Here is a 24,398-nt window from a genome sequence, read left to right as displayed (position 1 = left end):
CGTCGCCTTGGCTTCTCCAGTCAGGGGCGGGGGTGGGGCGGTGGAATTGGGGGCAAGTTGTGCAGGAGTTTGATTTTGCGGGGGTGGCGTACGGGGCTAGGGAAGCGTAAAATGTGGTGGTAGATATTACCGAAACCCGAGAGGTGCACTGCGCGGAGTCCCCGTTTATTGCTCGGGGCAGAGGGCACGGATTTTGAGAAAATTCTAGGTTACGCGCTTAGAAAACGCAAGGCCTGACTTTAATGATGTTTGGAGCATTGTAAACTTAGAAACATGGTAAAATGCCACAGGAATGAGATTAAGGTCATAAAGTGATATAGTTTAATACGTTAACAGGAAAACAAATCAACACACAAGTTTATTTGTTTATCAAACGCTTTTCACGCCGCACTTTTTATCTGTAGCCGACTGCTTTTTCAATTTTGTGGCGAATTGAAACATTCGGATGAAGAGGAAACGTTTGGCTTTAGCAGATAAATCATCCTACGTTTCATTTCACATCTGCAAGTGAATAAACTGTGGCTGCTGTCCGGACGGGCGGAACAAAATAAATAAACCATTAGAACAAGGAGAGAGAGAGAGAGAGAGAGAGAGAGAGAGAGAGAGAGAGAGGAGATCCTTTTAGAGACACGCGCTTATTCGTCTGTTTTTACAGGTGTCCGAGACCACAGAGCACAAATTAAAGATTACGCTAAACAATAATAAGTGGTGGGGCAAGTGGGATATTCATCAATTCAATTGAATTACGAGCAGATAAATAAAGATTCGACAGGGAAGTAGCCTAAATAATTTGACAAAGAGGCAATAGCCTCTGGCCGTTTCTTCCAGTTGTGTGTGTTGCCATGGTGTCACGTTACCGATATTGGTCGAGATAAAGACACATGATCTATTCTTCAAAACAGCGAATGGGCAGCAAAGACCTTGCCACTCACAAAAAGTCATTCGCTAATGGACCGGTTTTATGTTTCAGCACTAGTGAAAACGATTTCTCCCACTCCCGCCTGTCCACGAACTCCAGACTAGACACCCTTACACTGCCAAAAGGCTCTAACAATACAATATTCAATATACAGGTCTGTCTCTCATCTCAATAGGCTAATGGGATTAGCTGTATTGTACGGTTTTCAGGACCAAATCTTAAAATCAACCTCTAACAAAAATTATCGGAAAAAATTGGAAAAGCAATATAAAAAAAAAAAAAGAAAGAAAGAAACCAAAACACAAAATGTAATCCAGTTAATGTTGTAATTCAGTATGAAATTATTGTAAGGTGAAAGAATCTACCTGATAAATATTTCACACAAAACTTAACACCAAAATAAACTACAGTTTTAAATGAAATCGAAATTAAACAGAAATTTGCGAAGTGGACTCCTATTTGCACGACAAATATGACTGGACTTCCTGCTGTTTGATGATCCCATAGATTGAAGGTGCTGGGCTTATATCTCTGGATGCTTCTGTTCTGTCGTATTTATAGTAACATTTCATTGATTTTCTTGTGACAGGTACAGAACGGGTCCGGTTTGCTGGACAAGGATCAAATTCAGAGCAGGAGAAAATGGATTTTCTGTGAGAAATTGGTATGAAGTATGAAAGTCCATGAACAGGCTTCGTCTGTGTCTAGAAAACAAGACAGAGATGTCTTAAACTTGGGGTTTACTTTAAAGTATTTGAAACAGTTAAACGGAGAATATCAAATCTGTTTCAGGAAATAAAACGCTCCTATGCCAAATAGCCTAAATTAAATCTGTGCATGTCTTTCCTCAAATAGGCTTAAACGCTGACATGTGATGTAAGCCTGTGAAAGTAGATACGTATTTTTTGAGAGAGAGGCGTGTTTCTCTCAAATCAGGGCACAGAAAATTCTGTCTATTAAAATACCTTGCTTTACTTAGGAGAGGAGCAATCTGTTACTAGTTCTATGCTTCATTTTTATTGACCACTGACTAGTTTTGTTTGTGACATTATAATTTCAGACACAACTTCCGAAACAAAATGTCAATAAATGCGAAGGCAAAGATAGGCTAATAATACGATACTATAAATACTGCAGACATTTCAAGCACGTCTTCAATCACCCATGAGAACCAAACCACCTTTAATTTTATTAATCTGATCTGCATCAACTTTTCCCACGCATATGTAATCTGGATGTATGTCTGAATATGATGGCGAACAATAACATCAGACGTTATGTTGACATCTCCTGAAATTAAGTTGCCTACTCGACCATTGCTTGTCTGAATGTATCCAAGGAACATTTGGATTCATCATATCTTGTAAATGCGTGAAATGTAATTTAAAAAATATTAAAAATGTAAAGGCTGTGTGTGTGTGTGTGTGTGTGTGTGTGTGTGTGTGTGTGTGTGTGTGTGTGTGTGTGTGTGTGTGTGTATGCTATGAGCTAAAAGCTTTAACAATCATAAATAATTAACGGAGAGAATAAGCATGGATGAATGTGGGCACTAACTATGCAAAACCCGTGAGGGTCTTGATAAACGCAATGAAAATGGCCCTTAAGGACTTGTAATAATTGATTAGTTTGTGCTTAAATCCCACAGGTAAGAAAAAAGGGACGTGATGTGTAGGTGGTTTTAGAAGGGTGTGTGTGTGTGTGTGTGTCTTTTAAGAGGGTCTCCGGTTTCAGGCCTTGACGTCCGTCCTCCGGGGAGGAAACGAAGCTGTAGACGCAGTTCTGCTCCGCTGCCCGGTTATAGGGCAGACCAGGGCGAGCCAATCACCGAATGGCGCTGTGCTGTCTTTGAGCCTGTCATACCTCCAACAGGAACAAATTGTCCCAACAATCAACATCCGTATCTCCTCATGAGCAAGGTCGGTAGAGTGGATATCGCCCGGGCGGACCGCAGTGTCAAATTCAGAAAACAATTTCCGAATAAGGAGATACAAGAAGCCCCCAAAACAAAGTGGTCTTGTCCGTATCTCGTTTCGAAAGGAATATCGCATCTTGGATTGTGAAGCGTAACTGGTGGTCGAACGGCATGTCAATCCTCCCTTCCTTCGGGTTCACACAAGAGCAGGTCGCCTGCGTGTGCGAGGTACTACAGCAAGGAGGGAACCTGGAGAGGCTCGGTCGCTTCCTCTGGTCCCTGCCTGCTTGCGATCACCTCCATAAGAACGAGAGTGTCTTGAAAGCCAAGGCCGTTGTGGCCTTTCATCGAGGCAACTTTCGTGAGCTCTACAAGATACTTGAGAGTCACCAGTTTTCCCCGCACAACCACCCCAAATTGCAGCAGCTGTGGCTTAAAGCGCATTACATAGAGGCAGAAAAGCTCCGTGGCCGGCCGCTGGGAGCTGTGGGCAAGTACCGTGTCCGGCGGAAATTTCCGTTGCCAAGGACTATTTGGGACGGAGAAGAGACCAGTTACTGCTTCAAGGAGAAATCCCGGGGCGTGTTGCGGGAGTGGTACACCCACAATCCCTATCCGTCCCCACGGGAAAAACGAGAGCTAGCCGAGGCTACAGGGCTGACCACAACACAGGTCAGCAACTGGTTCAAAAACAGGAGACAGAGAGACCGGGCTGCCGAGGCCAAAGAAAGGTAGGCTGGTTTGCATTTGAAAAATGAACATAAGACAATACATAAGGAATAATTTAGCTTAAAATTCCGCAATATGGTTGTCATGCTTGAGGGAAATTGCAAGATATTTAAAAGCATCGATACGAAAAAAACCCATTTCAAATGTGTCTAAATATATACTACACCGAAGTCCAGCTGTGCATTTATGTATTTGTCAAAAAGAGAATTCTGATCGTATTACGGAGTGTTTCTTCTTCCTCTGGTTTTGTCCATATGTTGTCCCTGCAAAGCTGTACTGTATTGGGCTATGCTCTGAACTGAAGCAACAGAAATTTGTTTTTAAATAATTGAACAAACGTGTAAGTTATTTACTTACTGGAACATCTCCTCGTCACTTCAAATGTATTTTAATCGCAACGGAGAGAAAGCCCAAAGTCAGGTCTAGAAAAATCCAGAAGAATTGCACTCTGAAAGGGAACTTAGCAATAACTGCATAGCGAATGGAAATAGTAGAAAGGACACCCATCTCTTATTTGACATCAAATAGCTTGCATTTTTGAGGCAACTTCTAAAATCGGGAACACAGTTTATAATAAAAACCTCGTAAAAATGACGTGTCCTTGAAAATTAAAATAAAAATAAAAAGATATTTTTGGAGAGACATAAGGAATATCTGTTGAACAATGAATGTTTATAGTAGGGCTGTTGTATTGAGTTATGTCAGCCAACGCTGCAATTACGTGAGGTATTTTGTCTGATGTAAAGTTAAGACGGTCAGAGTGATAATTATCATTTGGGGTAACTTTTTAGACTACAGCAAATCATTTGAGTTGTTTGAAATGAGTGCTGAGCAAGAAATGTGCTATTAGACAGGAATGAGGTTAAAAAGGCAAACAGCTTCTGATTTTCAATTGTCTCACCCTCAGAGAGAACAGCGAAAACAACAACACCAGCAACAATAAACAGAACCAGCTTTCTCCGCTCGACGGCGGGAAATCTCTCATGTCCAGCTCAGAGGATGAATTCTCTCCACCGCAAAGTCCAGACCAGAACTCTGTGCTTTTGCTCCAGGGAAATATGAACCATCCCAGTGCTCCCTCCTACCCTCTGCACAGCCTTAGTGGCGCACAGTCGGTACACGGCATGCAAGGACACCCGCACCAGCTCCAGGACTCTCTATTGGGGCCTCTAACGTCAAGCCTCGTCGACCTGGGGTCCTAGGACGCTTTTAAAATGTTCTTAAGGGAAAAGACTGATCCGTATGTCTACTATTAATATATCTATGAAATTATCTTAACATTAAGACGGACTTTCTGTTGGGAAAGTGGTTAATCGCGATACTTACGAAAGCCGCGCTTCTCCGTGCTTATAAATGTGAGATTACAGGTCGAATAAATGCATGAAATATCTGCTATCATTGAAGGCAACACTTGAGAGGGTGCTTATCATTCTGCTATATGTAACTGGACATGCCATCTATCTGCGTAATTTAAAAATTCAATGTTAAGTTTATACAAAATGTCTTGCTTTGGCGTCCATAGGACAGGTACATTATCTTCTGAGGAACAGTTTCGGCGTCAGGTCATTTCTAATAAAAAGTGTACAAGACGACGAATATGTATTATGCTTCATTTTATACTTTACTAGTTCAGAATTTATTAGTATTCTATTAAAATCATTCCACGTGTTCCACTTTAAAACTTGCGCACCGCCGATAATCATTCGACCACTTCAGGTGTAAAACACAAGCTGAGATTTTCGTCATGAAAAACGTGTTGCGCCTATATATCTAAAGTTGTAAATTCAAGACTATAGGAAAGGGATTCTTACAATGCCTGTAACACGACCTCTTGGCAAATTTTACCTCAGGCTATCTACACAGAGCAACAATTAATCTATGTTCCTTACGTCAGTTTTCAGCATTGGCCCTGAAGGAAGCGTGTATGACTCCAGTGAAAAATGGAAATGTCTGAAATGTCGACAAGAAAAATGATGGACTTGTAAGCAGGGGTCTTTTGAGGCCTAGGAGCTGCCATCTTTAAACTCTGCGACTATTCTCTGCCCATATGCTACAATCAGAATCTAAGAAGACTTGGAGACGAGTAGCTTCAGAATTGAGGTGAATAAGTAGGATTTGGTAATCTGAACCAATAACAGTATTGTGGCCTTTCAACTCAGCTACGACCTGCATGAAAAAATAAATTCAGCGTTGATAGTCTGGCCTAGTTGGGAGAATGTTTATAGGCGTTTCGTCCATGAAGCCGTGAGCACTGGTAAGCATTGTGTGAGTGAGAGCCTAAGCCGGTGTGTGTGTGTGTGTGTGTGTGTGTGTTTACTTTGTTCTCTCTCCGCTTATTCTGTCGGTTCTGGGCCACCGGTGACTGACACCATCTGCAGGATGCACACACTAGAGGGGTCTTACATTGGAAATATTTTAAGTTCTTTCTTTAACACAACTACTACTCATAATAATAATAATACGCTTATAATATTAATAATGATAATAATGATAATAATAATAATAATAATAATAATAATAATAATAATAATAATAATAATAATCTTTTGGCAGCTGAAAAAGTGCTGAAGGCATATCTCAATCTGAGAGCGGCTGTTTTCTGATGCTGCATGATGCTGTAGTTTAATAAATTAATGAAATATTTGCTGCTCTGATATCCTCCTCTTGTTTAGTTCGTATTGTGTGGCTTATCGTGCATTTTTCTATGAATATGTAAATCGGAATTTACAATATCTATCAGATCATTAAAAAAAAATTACATCATCGACGAAAGCACAGACGATCAAAATAACAATCAGTACTCGTTAATTCAACTGCTAGTAAAAGACAGTTCTACTAAAAATGCCAGCAACATTATTATTGTTAACATTACTCTTATTATTATTATTATTATTATTATTATTATTATTATTATTATTATTATTATCGTCGTCATCATTACAGCCCCAATTAATTAGATGTAGAACAGCTTTAAATATTCTAAAATATCGAAATTCGGTAATCACCTACAATCTGCTATTTCTTCACAAATGTATGTGTATGGCCAGAGCTGTAACTTTTAGATATAATCAGAAAGGGCCTGGTCAGTTGAATAGTAGCACTAAGAAAATCTGTACAGTGTTTCACAACATATTTTCTCACGTGATTTGACGGTATTCGTACCCAAGTGGTGAGCCCCTCGTCACCCCATTTTATTTCTGCCTAGCTCCCTCCTCAGTCGCCTCGTGTCAGGGTAAATTGTTTTGAACAGAGAGCACTGAGGATTTCCGGCCTTTAATCGGAACCAGTCTTTGCTCGAATTAAGGCCTGATTGCGGAGGCAAGGAGGGCCTTGCCCACTTCCACTCAATAAATCCCAGGACAGTCTTACTGTCCGATTTAAAAACGATACTCAATGAAATTTATTTTTAAAAATAAATAAGTAACGACAGATATCAAACTCAATAAATGTCAGCAACCGACATTGGATGAATCAAACACCTTTTATTTTAGTCACTTTACGCAACCTTGTGTAACCGAAATCGATTAATTCCACTTGAAAAAAAAAGATGCTCTTTAAATAACTGTAGACAAAGGCAGCAAATCTGAAAACCACAATGTTTAAAAAAGAACACTCTTCCCTGATTAGACAGTAGGTCGTGTGTTACGGTGATGATGGATTCGCGTGAGGCATCCAATGTCCTGAGACTGCGCCTGACCGCGCGGATCTCCGGACAGTCATCAGGCTGCCCATCGTTTGTGAAACTCATAACGACCTTGGAAAACCACGTTCATGTGGCCTTCGCCGAGGCCAAAGGCCTAGAACGCCTGGCTATAATGCCAGTCTCTTTTTATAGGAGAAATGAGTCACAAAGAACAAACCAAAACACATTTCAAAATGTCTACTTTCCTTATAAGGACTTTCTGAGCAATAGAGGTAGGCTGATGATGTGGAGAATATAGCTAAATAACTTTATAATATGCATTATGGACAAGAATCCGCGCGAACGTCTAAAATTTGAATGGTATGATCGTGATATATACAATCAAAAATCGTAAATAACATAAACACAAAATAACTGGGTTGTGTTGAGTAATCATATACTAACGAATTAATGCTAAAAGACAAAGTAGAATATACTTGCAAATTCTTATACTTTGTAACCCCCAATTCCAGCCCTTGGCAAATCACATAGAATAACTCGACAGGTTTTGTCCTTGACATGCACCTACAAATTTACTGTTTAAGCCTGACAGCTGATGCACGGGCAGAATTTGAGCCAGAAAAAAAATCACCTGGTCCTCACCAAAAATTTTTGGTTTTAAAAAATTTAGTTTTGTTTAATGTGTAGCTGATTTCTTATATTCATTTCAGAGAGCAGTCTGTGCTGTTGGTAAATAGAAAATGATAGCAAATACATGAAACAACACTTGATGTTGTTGCCGTATAACACTGTAAACAAGGACTTCTGGCTCAGCTTGACTTACTTATGGTGATGAAGTTCAGAGTTGAAAGTCATCTGTGAGCCAGTTTGAAAGGTTGAATGTAACAAGAGTTCTTGTGAGCTCTACTTACACTGGATGCTGTACGGTACGTGTCACATGATGAACTTACACTGTAAGCTGGTTCTGATTTGGCAGGGGGAAAAAAAACATGTTTTCTCTAGGAGCTTAACAGCTTTAGTATAAGTCCAATGATCAAGGTGTTTTTGTTGACTTTTGCTGGCTGTCAATCAGATAAACAGGACAAAGGAAACAGCTAAACATAGCTGAAGAGATCTCACTCAGGAGGCACCCAGTATACTATTCCACTAGGAACTTCAGTAAGGCTTGTTTTGTTTGAAGTAGAAATGCATACGGCAACAAGTTTGATTGTACACTCTGAAATCGGTTTAGCTGGTCTTCAGCACGGTTGGATAAGATATTTTTGTCATAATAGGATTTGGAATCAAAATTTTCTCTCAGGTATACTGGCCACAGTGTCATAGCAATTGAGAAACTGTCAGCATTCCCCTTTTAGAGCTCGTCATTTTCAACCCTAAAAAATGTTCACCATTTTTTAACCATTGAGTTTTCACCCTAAAAAAACAGCTCATTTATTTCACGTGTTCCACTGGTTATGATAAGTAAGTTTAAAGATTTGACGCTTTGCATCTTTAGCTGGATAAACCAGGAGTACATGAGGCCATGGTTAAGAGTCTACAAGCTCTCATTGTTTCCAGCCATACCCTTTTTTTCCTCAAAAAAACCCCAAAAAGCTCAACTGTCATAGTTAGTGGAATACACTTCATACTCACTGACAGAGCAGTTTGAAGGTAAAAACTCAAAAGTGAAAAAAAAAATAGCTTGATGAAGAGTATCAAATACTGTGCTGTCAAAACTCTCTTGCTAATAATATTTTTAGCATTTAATTGTAGTTCATTGGTATTCTGAATCTTGCTGAGATATATGAAATATGAGGTACTCTGATACAGTAACTTTTGACTCTTAAGCATTACATTTCTATGACAGGAATTCATTGTAGGGTTATGAAAACACCGCATCAATATTTCTCAATATGAATGGAATCTATATGCTTTCTCCAGGATGATTTTTTTCTTGAGGCTACTCTGTGTTTGTGTGTTTGTGTGTTTGTGTGTTTGTGTGTGTGTTCGTGGGGGGGGGGGGGGGTCAGAAATGTTCAGCAAGAACCTGTCATTTTCAGTGGTTTGTTGACGCTGATTATATTTTTATGGAGGAAGAAAAACTAACATATCATAAGAAACCATAAATATACAGGTGTCCTCAGTACCTGGCTGCAAATATCCACAGCCCCAAACATGAATCATGTGAGTCAAACATACAGATCTATGACTAGTCCAGAGAGGGTATATGGAGGTGAGGGAGCTGGTTTGAAAAGTGGGGGTTTTGGGGGGGGGTGAGGCACAAAAGGAGCCTTTCAAGTTGATCGCATGGGAGCAAGAGGGAGGGGGTTGGAGGGGGAGAGATTTGGTTACCAATGATGCATGGATCTGACAACACTTCAACCAGCTAGACCCTAGAGGCAGACTAACACTTTGAGTGTGTGTGTGTGTGTACGAGTGTATGTGTATGTGCGTGACTGTGGGTGTGTGTTACACATCAGAGGTACATTAGCAACATTTTCCCAGACAAAACTGTGGCAGGTCTACCCTGTTGGACATATTCACTCAGACGCACTGACTCACCTTTCAACAGATGTGGGTATGTGTGTGTGTCTGTGTGTGTGTGTGTGTGTGCATGTGTGTTTTCACAGGAAGTGCCTGAAAACATAGACAGGAGGCAGTTTCTCCGCATTACTTTTGTTTGTATCTGAATATACACAATCTTCCTTCGTCACCACAGACAACCAGTTAAACCACTGTAGCACTCCCCATTTGTATTATTTCAGCCTTTGTCTGCATCATTGCGCTTCTGAAGTGAAACAGACGGAGAAACTTTAAACTAGGGTTTAGAATCATATATTCATATTGCTTATCATAGGGACAGGTCTTGTCAAACTTTGTTGTAGGTTCATCATTACTATGCATTCACCAGTGTGTAAACAGCTTCCCGAATCAGTGGATAGTGACTAACCCTTGAACACAAAAGAGAAATTATGAATTAAAGTAAATCATGGAGCGCTCTATTTGAGAACAGGTTTTGGCACTCAATGACTCAGACACATCCATCAAAGCACAATGAGTCATTTTATACCTCAACAGGTGAGAAAAACCCCGGAGAATCAGACAATGAGATTCTGTGACTTTCAAGGAAGTGTCAGGTAAAATCATTTATTTTTTTGAGGACCGAAGCTCAGATGACTTAAGCCAAAAAAAGGAGAGACTTTGGTATCTTAATTGGGAAGCTTGGATGGGAAAGCGTTACTGAAGATATTTTATGACGAAATTTAAGTTTATAAGCAGAGAATGTCTGTCTGGGATACTGGAACTGAATATTTACCTCCCCCTGACCTTGGAGATGTGTTTTGCAATCCAACAGCAGATCAGACTCAAGCTTTGTGAACTGACACAATGATAGGCTATTGGCAGTGAGTGAAAGACATTCACATTGTCTACCGGTCTCTGTGAGACTATCAAGGTAAGGTTGTCCCCTCCAAAAAAAAAAAAAAAAAAAAAAAAAAGAAAAAGAAAAAAGAAAAAAGAAAAGGCCGTCCCATCCAAAAAAAAAAAAAAGAAAAAGAAAAGGGGCAAGGCTGTCAATGTTAACTGTTTCATCGTCACACTGATGGGATCATTTCACTGTAAGTTAGAAACTGAACAACCATGTATGAAATCTTTATGACGGTCTACACGGACTTAGTACTTCATTTAGTTAAACTGACAGTGACATGTGTGGCAGTATGACCCTGCAGGACAACGTAGTGCTGCTATTTTTATGTTACTGTATGAGCAAGCACAAAATAAAGCATAACACCAAACTGATCATTCATTTGGGCGAACGTAATTTCATGAATGCTTTTGATTTGGTTGCAAAGATCAGCACAGATTGCTTCCATCTAAGTTGAAAAACTCTTGTAGTTCCTCTGCAGAAGCATTATGTGTTTAAATGACATGTGTGCGTTCTCTCATTCTCCTCTTTTTTTTTTTTTGGTCCTTTTTCTCCTTCCTCTGGGGTTGGATGAGTAACTGCAGCCAGAAGTTGAGCCTTCCCCTCCACACATACGCATCCACTCTTTCTGCCCCCGCTTCCTCTACCCTTGTGCCCAAGAACAGGATAAAAACTCTAGATAGCTGGAAAAAAAAAAGAAGAAGGGAAAAAAAAAGAAACTCAGGAAATGAAAATAGTAACACGATCTCTTCTGTGTTGGACCTCTCCCTGAACACAGACAAACTGCTCACAGGAATCTGATCAGATTATTTTCAGAAAGTGAGAGAGACCAAGAAAGAGGGAGAGGGAGAGAGAGAGAGAGAGAGAGAGAGAGAGAGAGAGAGAGAGAGAGAGAGAGTGAGAGAGAGAGACCTGCAGGGGGTTTGGTGGAGGAAAGGGAGTGGAATTCAGAAACAGAGCGAATACTGAATACAGAGAGCCTGGTATTATGTGCAGTACGGGTGGAAGTTACAGACACATTATAAATCTTTCCATACCTGCCTGAAGGCGACCTATCATGTCTCTTTCTCAATTTCAATCTTTCTGTACACTCTTGTCCTCTGCACCTTCCTCTCAAATATTTTTAAGTGTCCATTGATTAAAACTTCTGATCCATTATAACGTAACGGTGTGATCTACTTTTGTCTCAGTCAACTATCTCCATTCCTCTTTCAATCCATTGTTTATTCTTATCCTCTTTATATTCTATTTATTAAAACTGTCCATAGAAGAAGTGACAAATCTGTCCCTGATAAATTGGCCAAATGCCAGTGAACTGTATTCATCCCCTTCATTCATCCATCCAACCATTCATTCATCCTTTGTCTCCTATTAACATATTCCCCCATCGCTCCATAAAGCCAAAACACTCTCTCTGTCCTTCCTTCCCTCCCTGTATTCCTTACAGTATCATGGATGAACAGTAGCTCTGTGTGTGGTCTCACAGACTGGGCTTATGTTAGGGTCAGGAGATATGCTCTATACACATCAGCCTTCAGATATATTAACTCTTCCTCACAGCCCTAGGGCAAGATACACCAAACTCCATTCTCAGCCCCTTCTCCACATACACACACACACACACACACACACACACACACACACACATACAAGCACATGCATACACACACATACACCAGCAGCACATGCACAAACACCCATAATACCATAGGAGATTTACACACACACAATCACACACACACACACACACACACACACACACACACACAAAGAGAGGACCCTCGTCCTACAAACTGATACCCTGCTTCCTTTGGGATGTGCTGCTGTTCCGGTCGTAATTCCCCGGCTCTGTTGGGGTTATCACATTCCAAGTTCACACTCGGTGTGGAATGCCAGCTAATCTCTGTGATTACAGGATAAAGGACCTCCAGTTCATGGGCATGGTGGGCATTAGATTTGGCATCTCAGTGGGCACCTTGGATACTTGAATACACACAGCTGTTGAAACAGAGGTGAAGCGCTGACCCTGTATTAATAATCTTAAAGGACTCCATTTTATTGACTTTTGCCTACTTGTTGCCTGTCTGAACACATAAAAGACATGAAAGCATTAAAAGGATGCTGTGTTTTTTTGGGGGGGGACTCCATCATTCAGTCTGTATGTGAACACAAAAGATGGGAGTCTACAGAAGGGAGATCTCTCTGATATGACCAATCACTGTAATGCGATCAGCACCTAGACTGCTTTTTTTCCCCCACTTCTATCAGTATTTTTATGGTTCTCTGTACGTATTTGTAATGTCCTCACAAGAATTTTGAACTGAGAATCGACATCAGATTTCAGAGCACAAAGGTTTGTTAAAACGTACATGAGCATCTTAGCTTTGACCCCAGTCATGTCATGAATTCTGCAGAAATGTGTGATAAAAAAAAAAATTGACCTCAGAGAGAATCGCCACCTGTTTTCAATCTTTGTGATAGTGGGATAGTATCAGATAAACAGATTTTAATGCATTTACATGCAGCTGAACTTAGCCATCCAACATACTTGCATTTGATATCAATTTAAGGGCTGTTTCTATTCCTATATGACTCTTTTAAACTCTCTTCTCCTCCCTGGCCAAGCTTTCCTGTGCTCTCTATCTCTGTCTTTGCCATATGAGTAGATTGGATGGGCTGAAGGTGTCTGCCTTAAGCATCAAGACAGCTGGAGAAACCAGAGGCCTGAGGTTATATTTAGTCCTGTCAACTACATGCTCTACACTGTTCTAAACACACACACACACACACACACACACACACACCATCATCAACATCTGTGTAATATATCATGGTTATGATCCTGAGAAAAGATACAGTACATTTAAAAGGTGCTGTTAAAGTAGTAGTGTACACTCACAAACACTCCCATGCAGACAAACACACACACACACACCATCACTGTTCCCACTAATAGATGTATTATACACAGTGACCCTGATCTAAACCTATGCATACATAATGACATGAGTTTCCTCTTAAATATGCCTATACAAACCCTCCACACACAATAGCACACAAATGACAAATGTATGGTATATACACTGTATGTCAATGACAGACTCAGCACTCAGCAAAGGGCCATAAGACTGGGTCCAACTGTAAGTCTTTGATCACAAAGACACACATACACACACACACACACACACACGTACACAAACACACACAATCCCCAGATGACACGTGGGTCAGGGTGTTAAGAGGGCCGGCTAATGGACAACACATCTGTGGGTTTGACCTCATCTCACCGTTTATGGCGGCAGTTTGCCCCCTCCCCCGTTTACTCCCATGGCAAAACAACTCCACATTCTGCCTGCACTGACATTTAGTGTCCTTAATAAGCCTGAATGAGGAAAACACACATACATACACACACACACACACATTGGACCTATCAAGGGCTGTTTAGGGTCTGTTGAGATTTATGATTGACTTTTTCCAAAATGTTTCTGGAAATCAGCAACAGAGGTAACAGAAAGACCGCTATGCTCCATTTGCCAACCAACTTTCATGCACAGGGAGTATGACGTTTTATTAGAAATAACAACTATAATCTCATAGTCACTGTTTCAGCAGATTATGTGTGAGAAATGTATAAATGTATATTTCTTTGTATATATACTGGGTGAAATATTGTTGAGTGAAAATAAAGCAAGATGGCCTCAGCCTCACTAGTTACAGCATTGTCAGATAAACTGGTCTCTTATGCCATCTTGTGGTGAAACATACTGCAAGCAAAAGTGTTGTAACAAGTCAAAATTTCTTTTGGTAATGGTATGTGACAGCAAAGAACCTGTTGATTTTTAGGTCACCTTCTCTTTTCCTGTTTGTTCATGGTATGTATTCTCTTCCTATTCCTAAACACAGGAATATTTTTTTTTCAATTATCATATTCTTAAAAGAGTGAAAGAAAGATTTACACTCGTAAATTACATTGAACTGATGATCAGTTTGCCTACATCTAAGACACTATTAGCTTTGTTAAGTAAATAAAGTCAGTGGATTAAAGTAGTTGTATTTCTCATTACTGTACCAATATGTCCACTGCTCTTCAGTTTTCAGAGAACTGAATTATGTTGTTCACGACGCCTCTAGAGTCCATCTTTCATCATTACAAGCCCATGAAACGGATTCTATGTGGATTAATGACGATATTTATGCTGAATATTATCATTAAGTGGACTTGAGAGAGAGAGAGAGAGAGAGAGAGAGAGAGAGATGCAGGGTTTTTACCGGTGGAAGGAGTGGAATTCAAAGACCGTGTAATCAGGCCAAGACAGTGTGTGGAGGAAATGGAAGTTGAAGCATGAAAGTAGAAAATCACTCACATTTTAAGTAAATGAAAATGATCTTCTTTTGTCTCAAAAATACAAATGCACACAGTTCCTATCCTGATGTCTCCACTGAAGGTATAGTTTCTTTACTGTCTGAAGTCCACCAATCATCTCCTCTAGTAAGAAACAATGTCGTAGCCTCAGCCACACTACCAAAGTGCCATACTGCACACAGAGACTGATAACTTTTCTCTCTCTCCCACTTTTGCTCTTTCCCTCTACTCCTCTCCTCTTTACCTGTCCAAAAAAGCTTAGTAAATCAGTCTTCTAAAGTCTGACCATCTGCTATGAACTGTACTCATTCCCTCTCCCCATGCAGTATGTCTTCCTCCCTCTCCTTTCTTCCAGAAGTATCCTGTAATATGTGGCTTACCCTGTCAGTGGTGGATCTAACTTGGAGGCTGTCCTTTTGCTGACATAAAGGATGTTTTTAAAACAGGATCAATGTGCAGTCAGCCAACTATCTCTCTAAATCCACTAATGCCTCCTCACTGTCGGGAGAGAATATACATGTTCTTTAATGTTTCTGTGTTTGCCCTTTAAACCACCTTCATTAGGTTACCGAAGCTGTTGTGAGTTGTGCTGAATGACGTTAACATACCCGAAATGTCATTTATATTGTATCTTCTTTTAGGGTGGACCTCTGCACCCCGCCTCAAATGGCCATATCTGGTCCGAAATTGAAACTTCGTCCCGTTAAATTACTGCTTTAGAATGACTTCAATATGCGTTTTTGTAAACCAGGTTTCTCTAAAGATAACTGTCAGTTTAGAATCTTTTGAATATTTCAAAGTGTCGCTGACGCTATAAAAGCATAATAAGGTTCATAATCGCAAGACGAGCTTTATTTCTTTTTCAAAGACCGCTTGTCCATGAAAAGTACTTGACACAGAGCACTGTAGCTTTAGTAAAAAAAAAAAAAAAAGTACATTTCGAACACATTTGGAATAATAATAATAATAATAATAATAATGATAATTCCACATCGTTTTAAAAATCTTTTAAAATGGCACTTACTATTCATTCAATATGGCACTGATTTATTCTTCACGACGACAGGGCTATAGCCAATACAATTACTTTTTTAATGGTTGATTAACCAACTTTTGAGTCGATTAAAGGTCTGACGATTTTCACGGTAAACTCAAAGCTATTTTGTCTCCACATATGCAGTCACGTTCATATGTTAGAAGCTTCTTGTAAATCGGCCTTCCCCCTCATCTGTAGAGAGAAATACTTGAGCTATACATAAACCTCGCTTTCCTTTCGCCTTGAGATATGCTGTCTAGCCTTAAAATGTCAACAATCTTCAAACTTTTCGAAATGACCCTAATTCGCTCCGCGAGCGCTGGCTATCGTTTTTCGATATGTGCCCTCGATATGTGCCGTAATTCCAGTTGCAGGCTCCTGATTGCTCCTTTGTGACATTATCTCCTCTCACACAATTTGTCCAGACCGCTTTTGAAGACAACCACTTGTCAAAACAATGAATACTTATCTCTAATAATTGTTTGAATCGACGAAATTTACAGAGGATCAAAGTTTACATTAGCTTTCTTTGAGTAGCACAAAATCCCCTAACGATGTCTGCATTGATCAGCCCGCGGTTTCGACGTCACGGGGGATTGGTAATTGTCAATCCTCACTGGTACTGTATGCTTTAGCATGTGATAGATTTGCAAGATGTCAGGCAAACGATTTTAGACATGGAAAATTGATTCGTCTGGAAAAATGCAAAGCCTAATCTACTGAATGAATGAAATTTTGATTAAAAGTAGGTGGGGAAGTCAATTATGCGAGACAAACTTTTGCTTCGACCTCGGGAATAACACAGAACACGATCGAGTGGAGCTGAGACAACCTAGGAGAAATGAGAAATCCTATTCATGTTGATGACCGTGACCTCTGTTTTGTACCAGTCTCCAAGAGATTATATTAAAGTATTATAAAATGACCAGTTAGGAGTCAATTCACTCAAGTGAAATTTCTTCAGTTTGACTAGTTTGACAATGGTAACAGATTAGCATTAAAGTTTTGCATTAGGCTATACTGTGGCTATATTGTGGAAATGTGAAAGTATTTCATTTGCACTTCAATTCGTCTATGAAGGGCGTTCAAAGCTGCATAATTGCTCACCACTGAATACAGAGAATGTTGCCGTGTGCCTCTGTCCAAGGTGCTGAAACGACTGTTTTATGCAGGTTGCAGTTTAAAGAAGCTGGTCTCCTTTTCACTGAAACATATATATCGTGTCCGGGGCCTGAGGTGTTTTAAAGCACATGATTGAGGGGTGTGAAAGAGCCTACTTTCAGTAACCCATTTTGCTGTTATCCAACAGAAAACCTGGTTACTGAAGTGCGTGATTTTTAAGATAGAGAAGATAAAAGGTAACAGATAGCGGTAGATTATGCACGGATTGTCTCCTTGGTTAAAACTTTATTTTAGAATATAATGTGCGGACATCTTAAATATTTAAACAGTGAACGTCCCGATTTTGGAAGGAGGTCATGCGTCATCATATTTAGCCACTAGAGGTCGACATGTACACATTGAAAATAATGCCGCTGCACAGCAGATTACGGCTCTCCTCTGTCAATCTTATATGAAAACGCCTGGTACGGAAAAGTAGTTTTGGGACGACCTGTCTGAGAACAATCCTGTATACCGACCTTAATGGGGAAAGGTAGTCAATATCCCTGACACAGAATGAGATGAACTGTCGTTTTTCGGAACTTGACAGGAACCTTTTATGTTCCTGCCCTAATTAGCTCGGTCCTTTTTCAGTTTGGTCCATGTTGGCTCAGTGAGTTGTTCTGGGTGTCACCATTGCCTCAATGGGCAGTGGAAAATGTACATTTGAAAACTAGGTTACTGGCTAAATGAAACAAGGACTGAACTCCCCTTTGCTCTACTCTCTAAGAGTCCCCAAACAGCAGGATGAACTCACAACTTTTTAATTTCTGAAATGGTAATGCCTTTTGGTAGTTTATGTAATTTTCAGCAGGGTGCGTTGAACTTCCTCAAGAGCGGTTACTGAAACAGGTCACTTGGGCATTCTGACGAGGCAGAAGTGATAGTCGTTACCTTTAGATTCACTTGTTTCTATCCAAAACAAAGTAGGCGGGTTATCGAAATAAATGTGTGGGAGAACGTCCTCTGACCGCTTATTCTAAAGAGCCTGGTAAGGCCCATGTCAACCAGGAAGAGGCACATCTGGGGATGTACAAGGTAGAGACGGTAGCCTATGACGTGAATTTTCTGATCATATCAATTTGTGGAAAAGTAGCGACTTTATAGGGCCGCGTGTTTCGATGAGCCGTGTCTCGCAAAGGAAACTTGATCCTTTCGAGAACCTTCAACAAAATGATGTGCTGATGTTCACACGTCTTCAGTAAATATGCAAATGTATCATTCAGCTGCCATAACTTAACGTTTTGCCATAACGTTTTTATTATGGCTGTTTCTCTACTCACCATTTAGCTTGATGGAGACAAGCTATTGTTGTCTTCATGTCATGCGCACCGTGTTACAGCTACAAAGCCAGCATCGCTGGGAAAGAGTCGGATGAGAATTATAGAAAATTTCAGAAATAAATACAGAAATACAACACACCTAGAACAGATACAATTTTTTTAACATTATATGGACTGCATATCTAAAACAGGAATTTTAAGTTTCTGTGTCGGTGATTTGTGTAACCTGCAGTTGCTCGTGCGTGATATGGTCCTTTTATAATCTTTTCTGTTGTTGTTGTTGTTGTTGTTGTTGTGCATATTGTAACAGTACAATTTGTTGTCTGTTGAGGTTAAAAATGTCTTTTCATCATGCTTTACATGCTACCACAGTTATTCCGTTGCATGGCTTAGAGCTAATAAAGGCTATTTATTATTCTACTTTAGTTTGTAGAGATAGGGAGTAGCAGCAGCAGACCCAGCAGCAGTAGCTCATGTAAAAGGTAAAGTATTAGTTACAGTAATAACCCATGCGTTGAACCCTCCATGTACTATATTCTAAAAATGATCGTACCACTTAGTAGTAGTCGCCGTCTTAGTGGACGTTTAATAGTAGCTAGATTTAAAACGATTGACAGTGCGACAATGCTGCTAATAACTTTATCTTAAATATCTTTATTGATTTCTGATCACCTTAAATATCTAACAGTATAATTTGAAGTTGGATAGTCAATCAATTGATAAGTCATATTTCATGAAAAAGACCAAAGAATTATTGTCAAAATACTGAGGTCGCTCCTACAACAGTAACAGTAAAAGGCAACAGTACCAGGTCAGTTGAGACATCCATTATCACAGTCATTACTTAGTTAAGTAATTAACCAGTTAACTAATTCATTAACTGATGTAGGGTTATGTACCTGAAATAGGGTTCTTTACGAATTTGTGCGTTGTAATCTGGCCTGCGTTTATGTTGCATTATGTCGTAGCTATTAAAATAAATACCATACAAACGGATGCAAATATGGGCATTTTTATCTCTGAACGAATGTGGCCGATATAGACAATGAAGACAAGGGGTATATCTATATATGTGCACGTGTATGTTCATATACGTGTATACATACATATATGCGCGCGCGCGCGCGCACACACACACACACACACACACACACACAACAAAGAAAGTTTTGATTTTCGCATCTCGGGCAAACTACACCGACTCCAAGTTCTTTCTTTGAGGGAAAGGGCGAATTGGCCGCCGCTTTCTCTCACAAAACACCGGGAGGAGCCTTTTGTTCTCTTGGGGACTCTAAACCTCATCATTAGTGCTGATTATCGTTGACCAGTTTGACAACCTTATTGACTGCTAAAAAGACGTTTTCTTCCGAGCCCTCCCTGCTAGCCCCTCAACTCAATAGAAACGGAAATATTCAGCCATTTTGCGCCCCTTCTTTCAGTGAAGCCTCGGACTCCCCCATCCCATTCCCCTGCTTTGCTTTCTATTTTTCTTTTTTTTCTTCTCGGGGTGAAAAACTCCTTTTGGCCTCGGTTGTTTGGACTGAAAGGGGTTTTAGAAAAATACAGCTTGCGCTTTTCATATGGCGCGCTAATTAATGGCGCGCGAGGTTAAGTCCAGGTGCGCCGCTGTGGCGGAACTCTTGAGGCAGTTGGAAAAACAGAAGCGCTGTGTTGTACTATTCCATTTGTGCTGTGCAGTCTCTTCTTTGCCCGATTGCCCAAACAAAATGAAAAGAGACATTACATGTACATCCATGTATATAGACCATTAAGCAGAGCACAAGTCAATGTGCATTCCCAGCCGGTAATGGGCCCATAAGAACTCCATACAATTTCAGTTTGATTTTGGCTGCGCTGTGTAAATAGGCTTCCATGTCGCTCCCACAGCAATTATTCGAGCCTAATTTAATAAGTTCAGGGTGTAAAAAATATACAAAAAAATTAAGAGAACTAAAACAAAACAAACAAAAAAAACCCTTGGAGCGAAGTTGTTGTTCCAGACAGACCTAAGACACACCAGACTGTTTAGGTGTTATTTTAAAACGGAAAATGAATGCGATAAATAAGATCAAACTGTAATATTTACGGGCTTTGCTCGGTGTACACAAAGGCGGGAAAAGGGGCCTTAAAATGCATCCATTACTGGTCTCCTGTTTCCGCAAACGTAGAGGCGTTGCTTGGGTTTTTGTCATAGAGAGCGTTGCGTTTTCTGTCATGGCCTTTTGCTGACCTTGCGCTGTCATACTGCATTACGTGATGGGAAGCATGTTGGCCAATTACAACAACAGTGTGTCAGGATACATGGAGTGGCATTACAAACATACAACACATTTGATCTCCGTTTGACCCAAAATGTCAGCGAAGCTAAGACTGTTATCCCTCGTATTGTCTGGATATTTATTTTAAGGTACTAATCTCCAAAAAAAATCAATCTGAAAAAAGCGAAACGGTATTTGTGAATCTATATATAGATGGCTACCACAACACAGTCGTCGAGAGCATATTTAGCTTCTGTGTGTATATTCTACATAGTCCCAATGTGTCTAATTTGATACTCGTAGTATTTCATAAATCTTCATCACTGTATGAAATCACCAGTCGCGTTTGAAAATATTTTGACCAACAGTTATTTATTTACGTTGTATTTACGTTTTTTTTTCTTTTTTCTTTTACTGAGAGACACGTCCTTCACTCGACGCACATGTTTACTGCTTTATCTGTGCACAATGGTAATATCAAAAACATCACGCAATCAAGACCGAGTCTAAACGCAGTCAATATTTTAAATAAGTAAATAAACATTATTTATAAAAAAAACTCTCAAAGTAAAATTAAAATATCATACAAAGTATTTTCAACATGAAATACCCACACATAACACAAGGCCCACTCACGACATATCTTTTTCTGAGGTTAGAGGCCTCAATTTAGTCTCCCTCTGTCAGAGGGGCAAGATTGAATAGGCTACTGAATTTTCTTGCTTCTCGCCTTTGTTCAGGTCAGGACTGTACCTCGATTTTGCTCACCAGCAAGTCATCAAATAAACAATGAAAAAGCCACATAAAAAAACCAAACAAACAAAACGAAACGACTTTAAAAAGGAAACGTGGTTAAACTTCGACATTCCAGTGCATCCCTTCTGTGCAGACTCCTAAACGTCCTTTATCCTCGATCAATGGCAGGCACTAGAGTTGTTTTTGTTAGATTGTCTCTGACGGATTCCACAGTAAGTATGCTCATTTGAAGTCACTGCCCTTTGCTGTTTTTCGCGGACGGTGACGCTATCGTTAGATGTCACATTCGCTGTCGCTAGAGGTGATGGAAATGGCGGAGGTGGCGGCTTTGCTCGAGAGACTTGCCTCGGGACTTGAGGCTGGACCCAGTCGATCTACGGCGCCGTCATCATCTGCCAACGACCGAACAGACCCACCGGACAAGACCTGTTGTTGTAGCCTGCGACAGAGAGCGGACAGGTGAATATGTCAGTGGACAGGATTATATTCAACGAGAATCAAAACCTTAGAAAAGGGAGAAAGACAGCCCGCTAAGTGTAAATAAAAGTTACAATCTATTTTAAGTAAAAGCCAGTAAAATAATATTATTTTTACGAGGCTAAACTAAACAATAAAAATTGAACAATTAGAATGATAAAAACAGACTTGAGCTCAAAACTGGTGTATTATTATGCGAACTTGGCTGAATCGGTATTAAGGAAAAAAATGAGATTAGAACTATTTCTAACGAAAACATGCCACTGGTCGAAGAGGCAGAGAGATTATTTAAAGTTACGGTCAGAAAGACAAACAGCAGGGACACAGATCCCTGAATGTCAGTTTTCTCTCTCTCTTCTTCTTCCTCTCCTTGTCACACAGACATATTCACAGAGAAAGGCACACACACACGCAACTCGAAAAAATCAACGGAAAGATTATTATGGATCAAGTAAATCAAGATTATTACGGCGCTAAGTAAAGATCATCGAAACATTGACAAAACAATTTGAGAGGGACATTTTATCTGAATTATATTAAATTTCATCACTTGCTGTTTTCCTTTTATTTCGCAACATGAAATTGGTCTTAGTTCATATGCATACATTTAGGCGAGGGAAGAAAGATTTAAGAGATTTCCACCAACAAGATGTTTTTAAATACGTGAAATACGTAAGCTTGGTTAAAATACGAAATGGAACATGACTGCAAATAGAAATTTGTTTTTTGTTGTAGTTGTTTTGTTTTTTGTTTGCTTGTTTGTTTTTGTTGTTTTGTTTTGTTTTGTTTTGTTTGTTTGCTTGTTTTTTTTTATTACACATATTTCCAAGTATTAATGTTTGCGTCTTTGGAGAATATATAGTCAGATAATACTGGCAAGAATTTCATGTCATAATATATGTCTTAAGAATCTCAGATGTACATCAGTACCTATTGTACCGATTATTTGTTAAGTATTGTGAATAACAATATTACATGAGTTACATTCCTGTCATTATAATCATGCTCGAACGTCGTAAAGGATTTCATAAATATGTACACTTTCCTTCTCTCGATGTATGTTTATGTTTATCATATGCACATGCACTGAGAGAACGATCGAGGGAGAGATTTTGAACACTATAACATAGGCTACAAAAGGATGATGACAACATTAAATGAGATTTGTTTTGCAAACTGGACAGGTTATTCACTGTAGTTTGAAAACACAATAACAAACTGTAACACACACTTGTCATGATATAAACGGTGTTTGTACTAATATTTGCTGCAGACACACACTGCATGCTATGCCCAGGTCCGGGTTTACAGGAGCGGCGTCGCATTATCTCCACGGCCCCCTCCTACCTGTTCTTCGCCGCCGCCGCTCGGTCTCTTTGTCTCCTATTTTTGAACCAGTTCCCCACTTGTGTTGGCGTTAGTCCCGTAGCGTTCGCCAGCTCTCTCTTTTTGCTCGGATTCGGATAAGGGTCCTGGAGGTACCACTCCCTCAACAAATGTCGCGTCCTCTCCTTAAAGCAGTGTGTCTTCTGCTCGCCGTCCCATATCGTTCTTGGCAGAGGAAACTTCTTGCGCACGCGGTACTTGTCTACTGGACCAAGCGGACGACCACGAAGCTTCTCAGCCTCCTGGTAGTGCGCCTCCAGCCAAAGCGCCTGCAGCTTTGCGTGCGACTCTTTGGTGAACTTGTGGTTCTCCAGTATATGATAAAGCTCGCGGAAGTTGCCCGTGTGAAAGGCCACTACAGCGCGCGCGCGAAGTACCGACTCATTTTTGCCGAGGACCTCGCAGGCGGCGGGAGCCACTGGAAGCGACCAAAGAAAGCGTCCAAGTCGTTCCACGTCGCCGCTTTCCTCCAGCGTCTCACACACCCCCGCAACCTGCTGCGGGCTGAAATTCAGTATGGGCAGCTGAAACATGGAGGCTTCTCTTCCTCTCCCTACCCTTTCTTGCTCGCGCACTTACACTGCGTTCTTTCGTTCGTCCTATCTGCCGCTCTTGCTCCCCCTTGCTCTCTCTCTCTCTGTCAGATCCAAACAAAAAGGAAATCCCAAAAGTTAACAGATCAGTTGTTAAGCCCAGTGAGGAACGGTGCCCTCTGGCTGGCTAGTGCAGCCAAGGCGGTGAAACCTGGTTGCTTTGAAAGCACGAGAGCATAGAAACTAGCACGGAGGTGTTTTTCAGAAGAGAGAAAAAGGACATTTAGCTTCACTCCCGATTTTCTATTGGACTTGGCACGCTGGCTGCGTGGTTGCCATGGACACACGTCAATCACTGTCAAGTTTGCCAATCACGCGTGAAGCAGTGCAAGGAGATTTCAGCACCACCCAGCGCGCGACAGCGCCTATTTGTAGAAACGAACAGTCAAGCGAAATTATGACCTTCTTTTGTTTTCGGAGTTAGACGTTTAATTGTCATAAATATTTTAGTGTTGGCGTTTTTAAATGTATAATTG

General features: G+C 40.3%; 2 protein-coding genes across 2 annotated transcripts; one reads left to right on the top strand and one right to left on the bottom strand.

The window, feature by feature from the left end:
* The first annotated feature begins 3,002 nt into the window (after positions 1 to 3,002).
* On the top strand, positions 3,003 to 4,762 carry six1a (SIX homeobox 1a). Its single transcript, XM_030771127.1, has 2 exons — positions 3,003 to 3,562; positions 4,468 to 4,762. Exons 1-2 carry the CDS (start codon positions 3,003 to 3,005, stop codon positions 4,760 to 4,762), a joined length of 855 nt encoding a protein of 284 aa, XP_030626987.1.
* Positions 4,763 to 21,739: 16,977 nt separating this feature from the next.
* Positions 21,740 to 23,862, bottom strand: six6a (SIX homeobox 6a). Its single transcript, XM_030771138.1, has 2 exons — positions 23,291 to 23,862; positions 21,740 to 21,905 (listed from the first exon to the last, which is right to left on the bottom strand). The coding sequence occupies exons 1-2, from the start codon at positions 23,860 to 23,862 to the stop codon at positions 21,740 to 21,742; spliced, it is 738 nt and encodes a 245-aa protein (XP_030626998.1).
* Between the last annotated feature and the right edge of the window lie 536 nt (positions 23,863 to 24,398).

The sequence above is a fragment of the Chanos chanos genome, chromosome 4, assembly GCF_902362185.1.
Source record: "Chanos chanos chromosome 4, fChaCha1.1, whole genome shotgun sequence".
Lineage (NCBI taxonomy): Eukaryota > Metazoa > Chordata > Actinopteri > Gonorynchiformes > Chanidae > Chanos > Chanos chanos.
Note: the sequence above shows the minus strand (reverse complement) of the source record. Positions and strands in the feature narration are given on the sequence as shown.

Coding starts and splice junctions, on each gene's coding strand:
- six1a (XM_030771127.1), top strand. CDS start 3,003: ATGTCAATCCTCCCTTCCTTCGGGTTCACACAAGAGCAGGTCGCCTGC. Junction 3,563..4,467: donor GCTGCCGAGGCCAAAGAAAG/GTAGGCTGGTTT, acceptor TCTCACCCTCAG/AGAGAACAGCGAAAACAACA.
- six6a (XM_030771138.1), bottom strand. CDS start 23,862: ATGTTTCAGCTGCCCATACTGAATTTCAGCCCGCAGCAGGTTGCGGGG. Junction 21,906..23,290: donor GCGGCGGCGGCGAAGAACAG/GTAGGAGGGGGC, acceptor TCTCTGTCGCAG/GCTACAACAACAGGTCTTGT.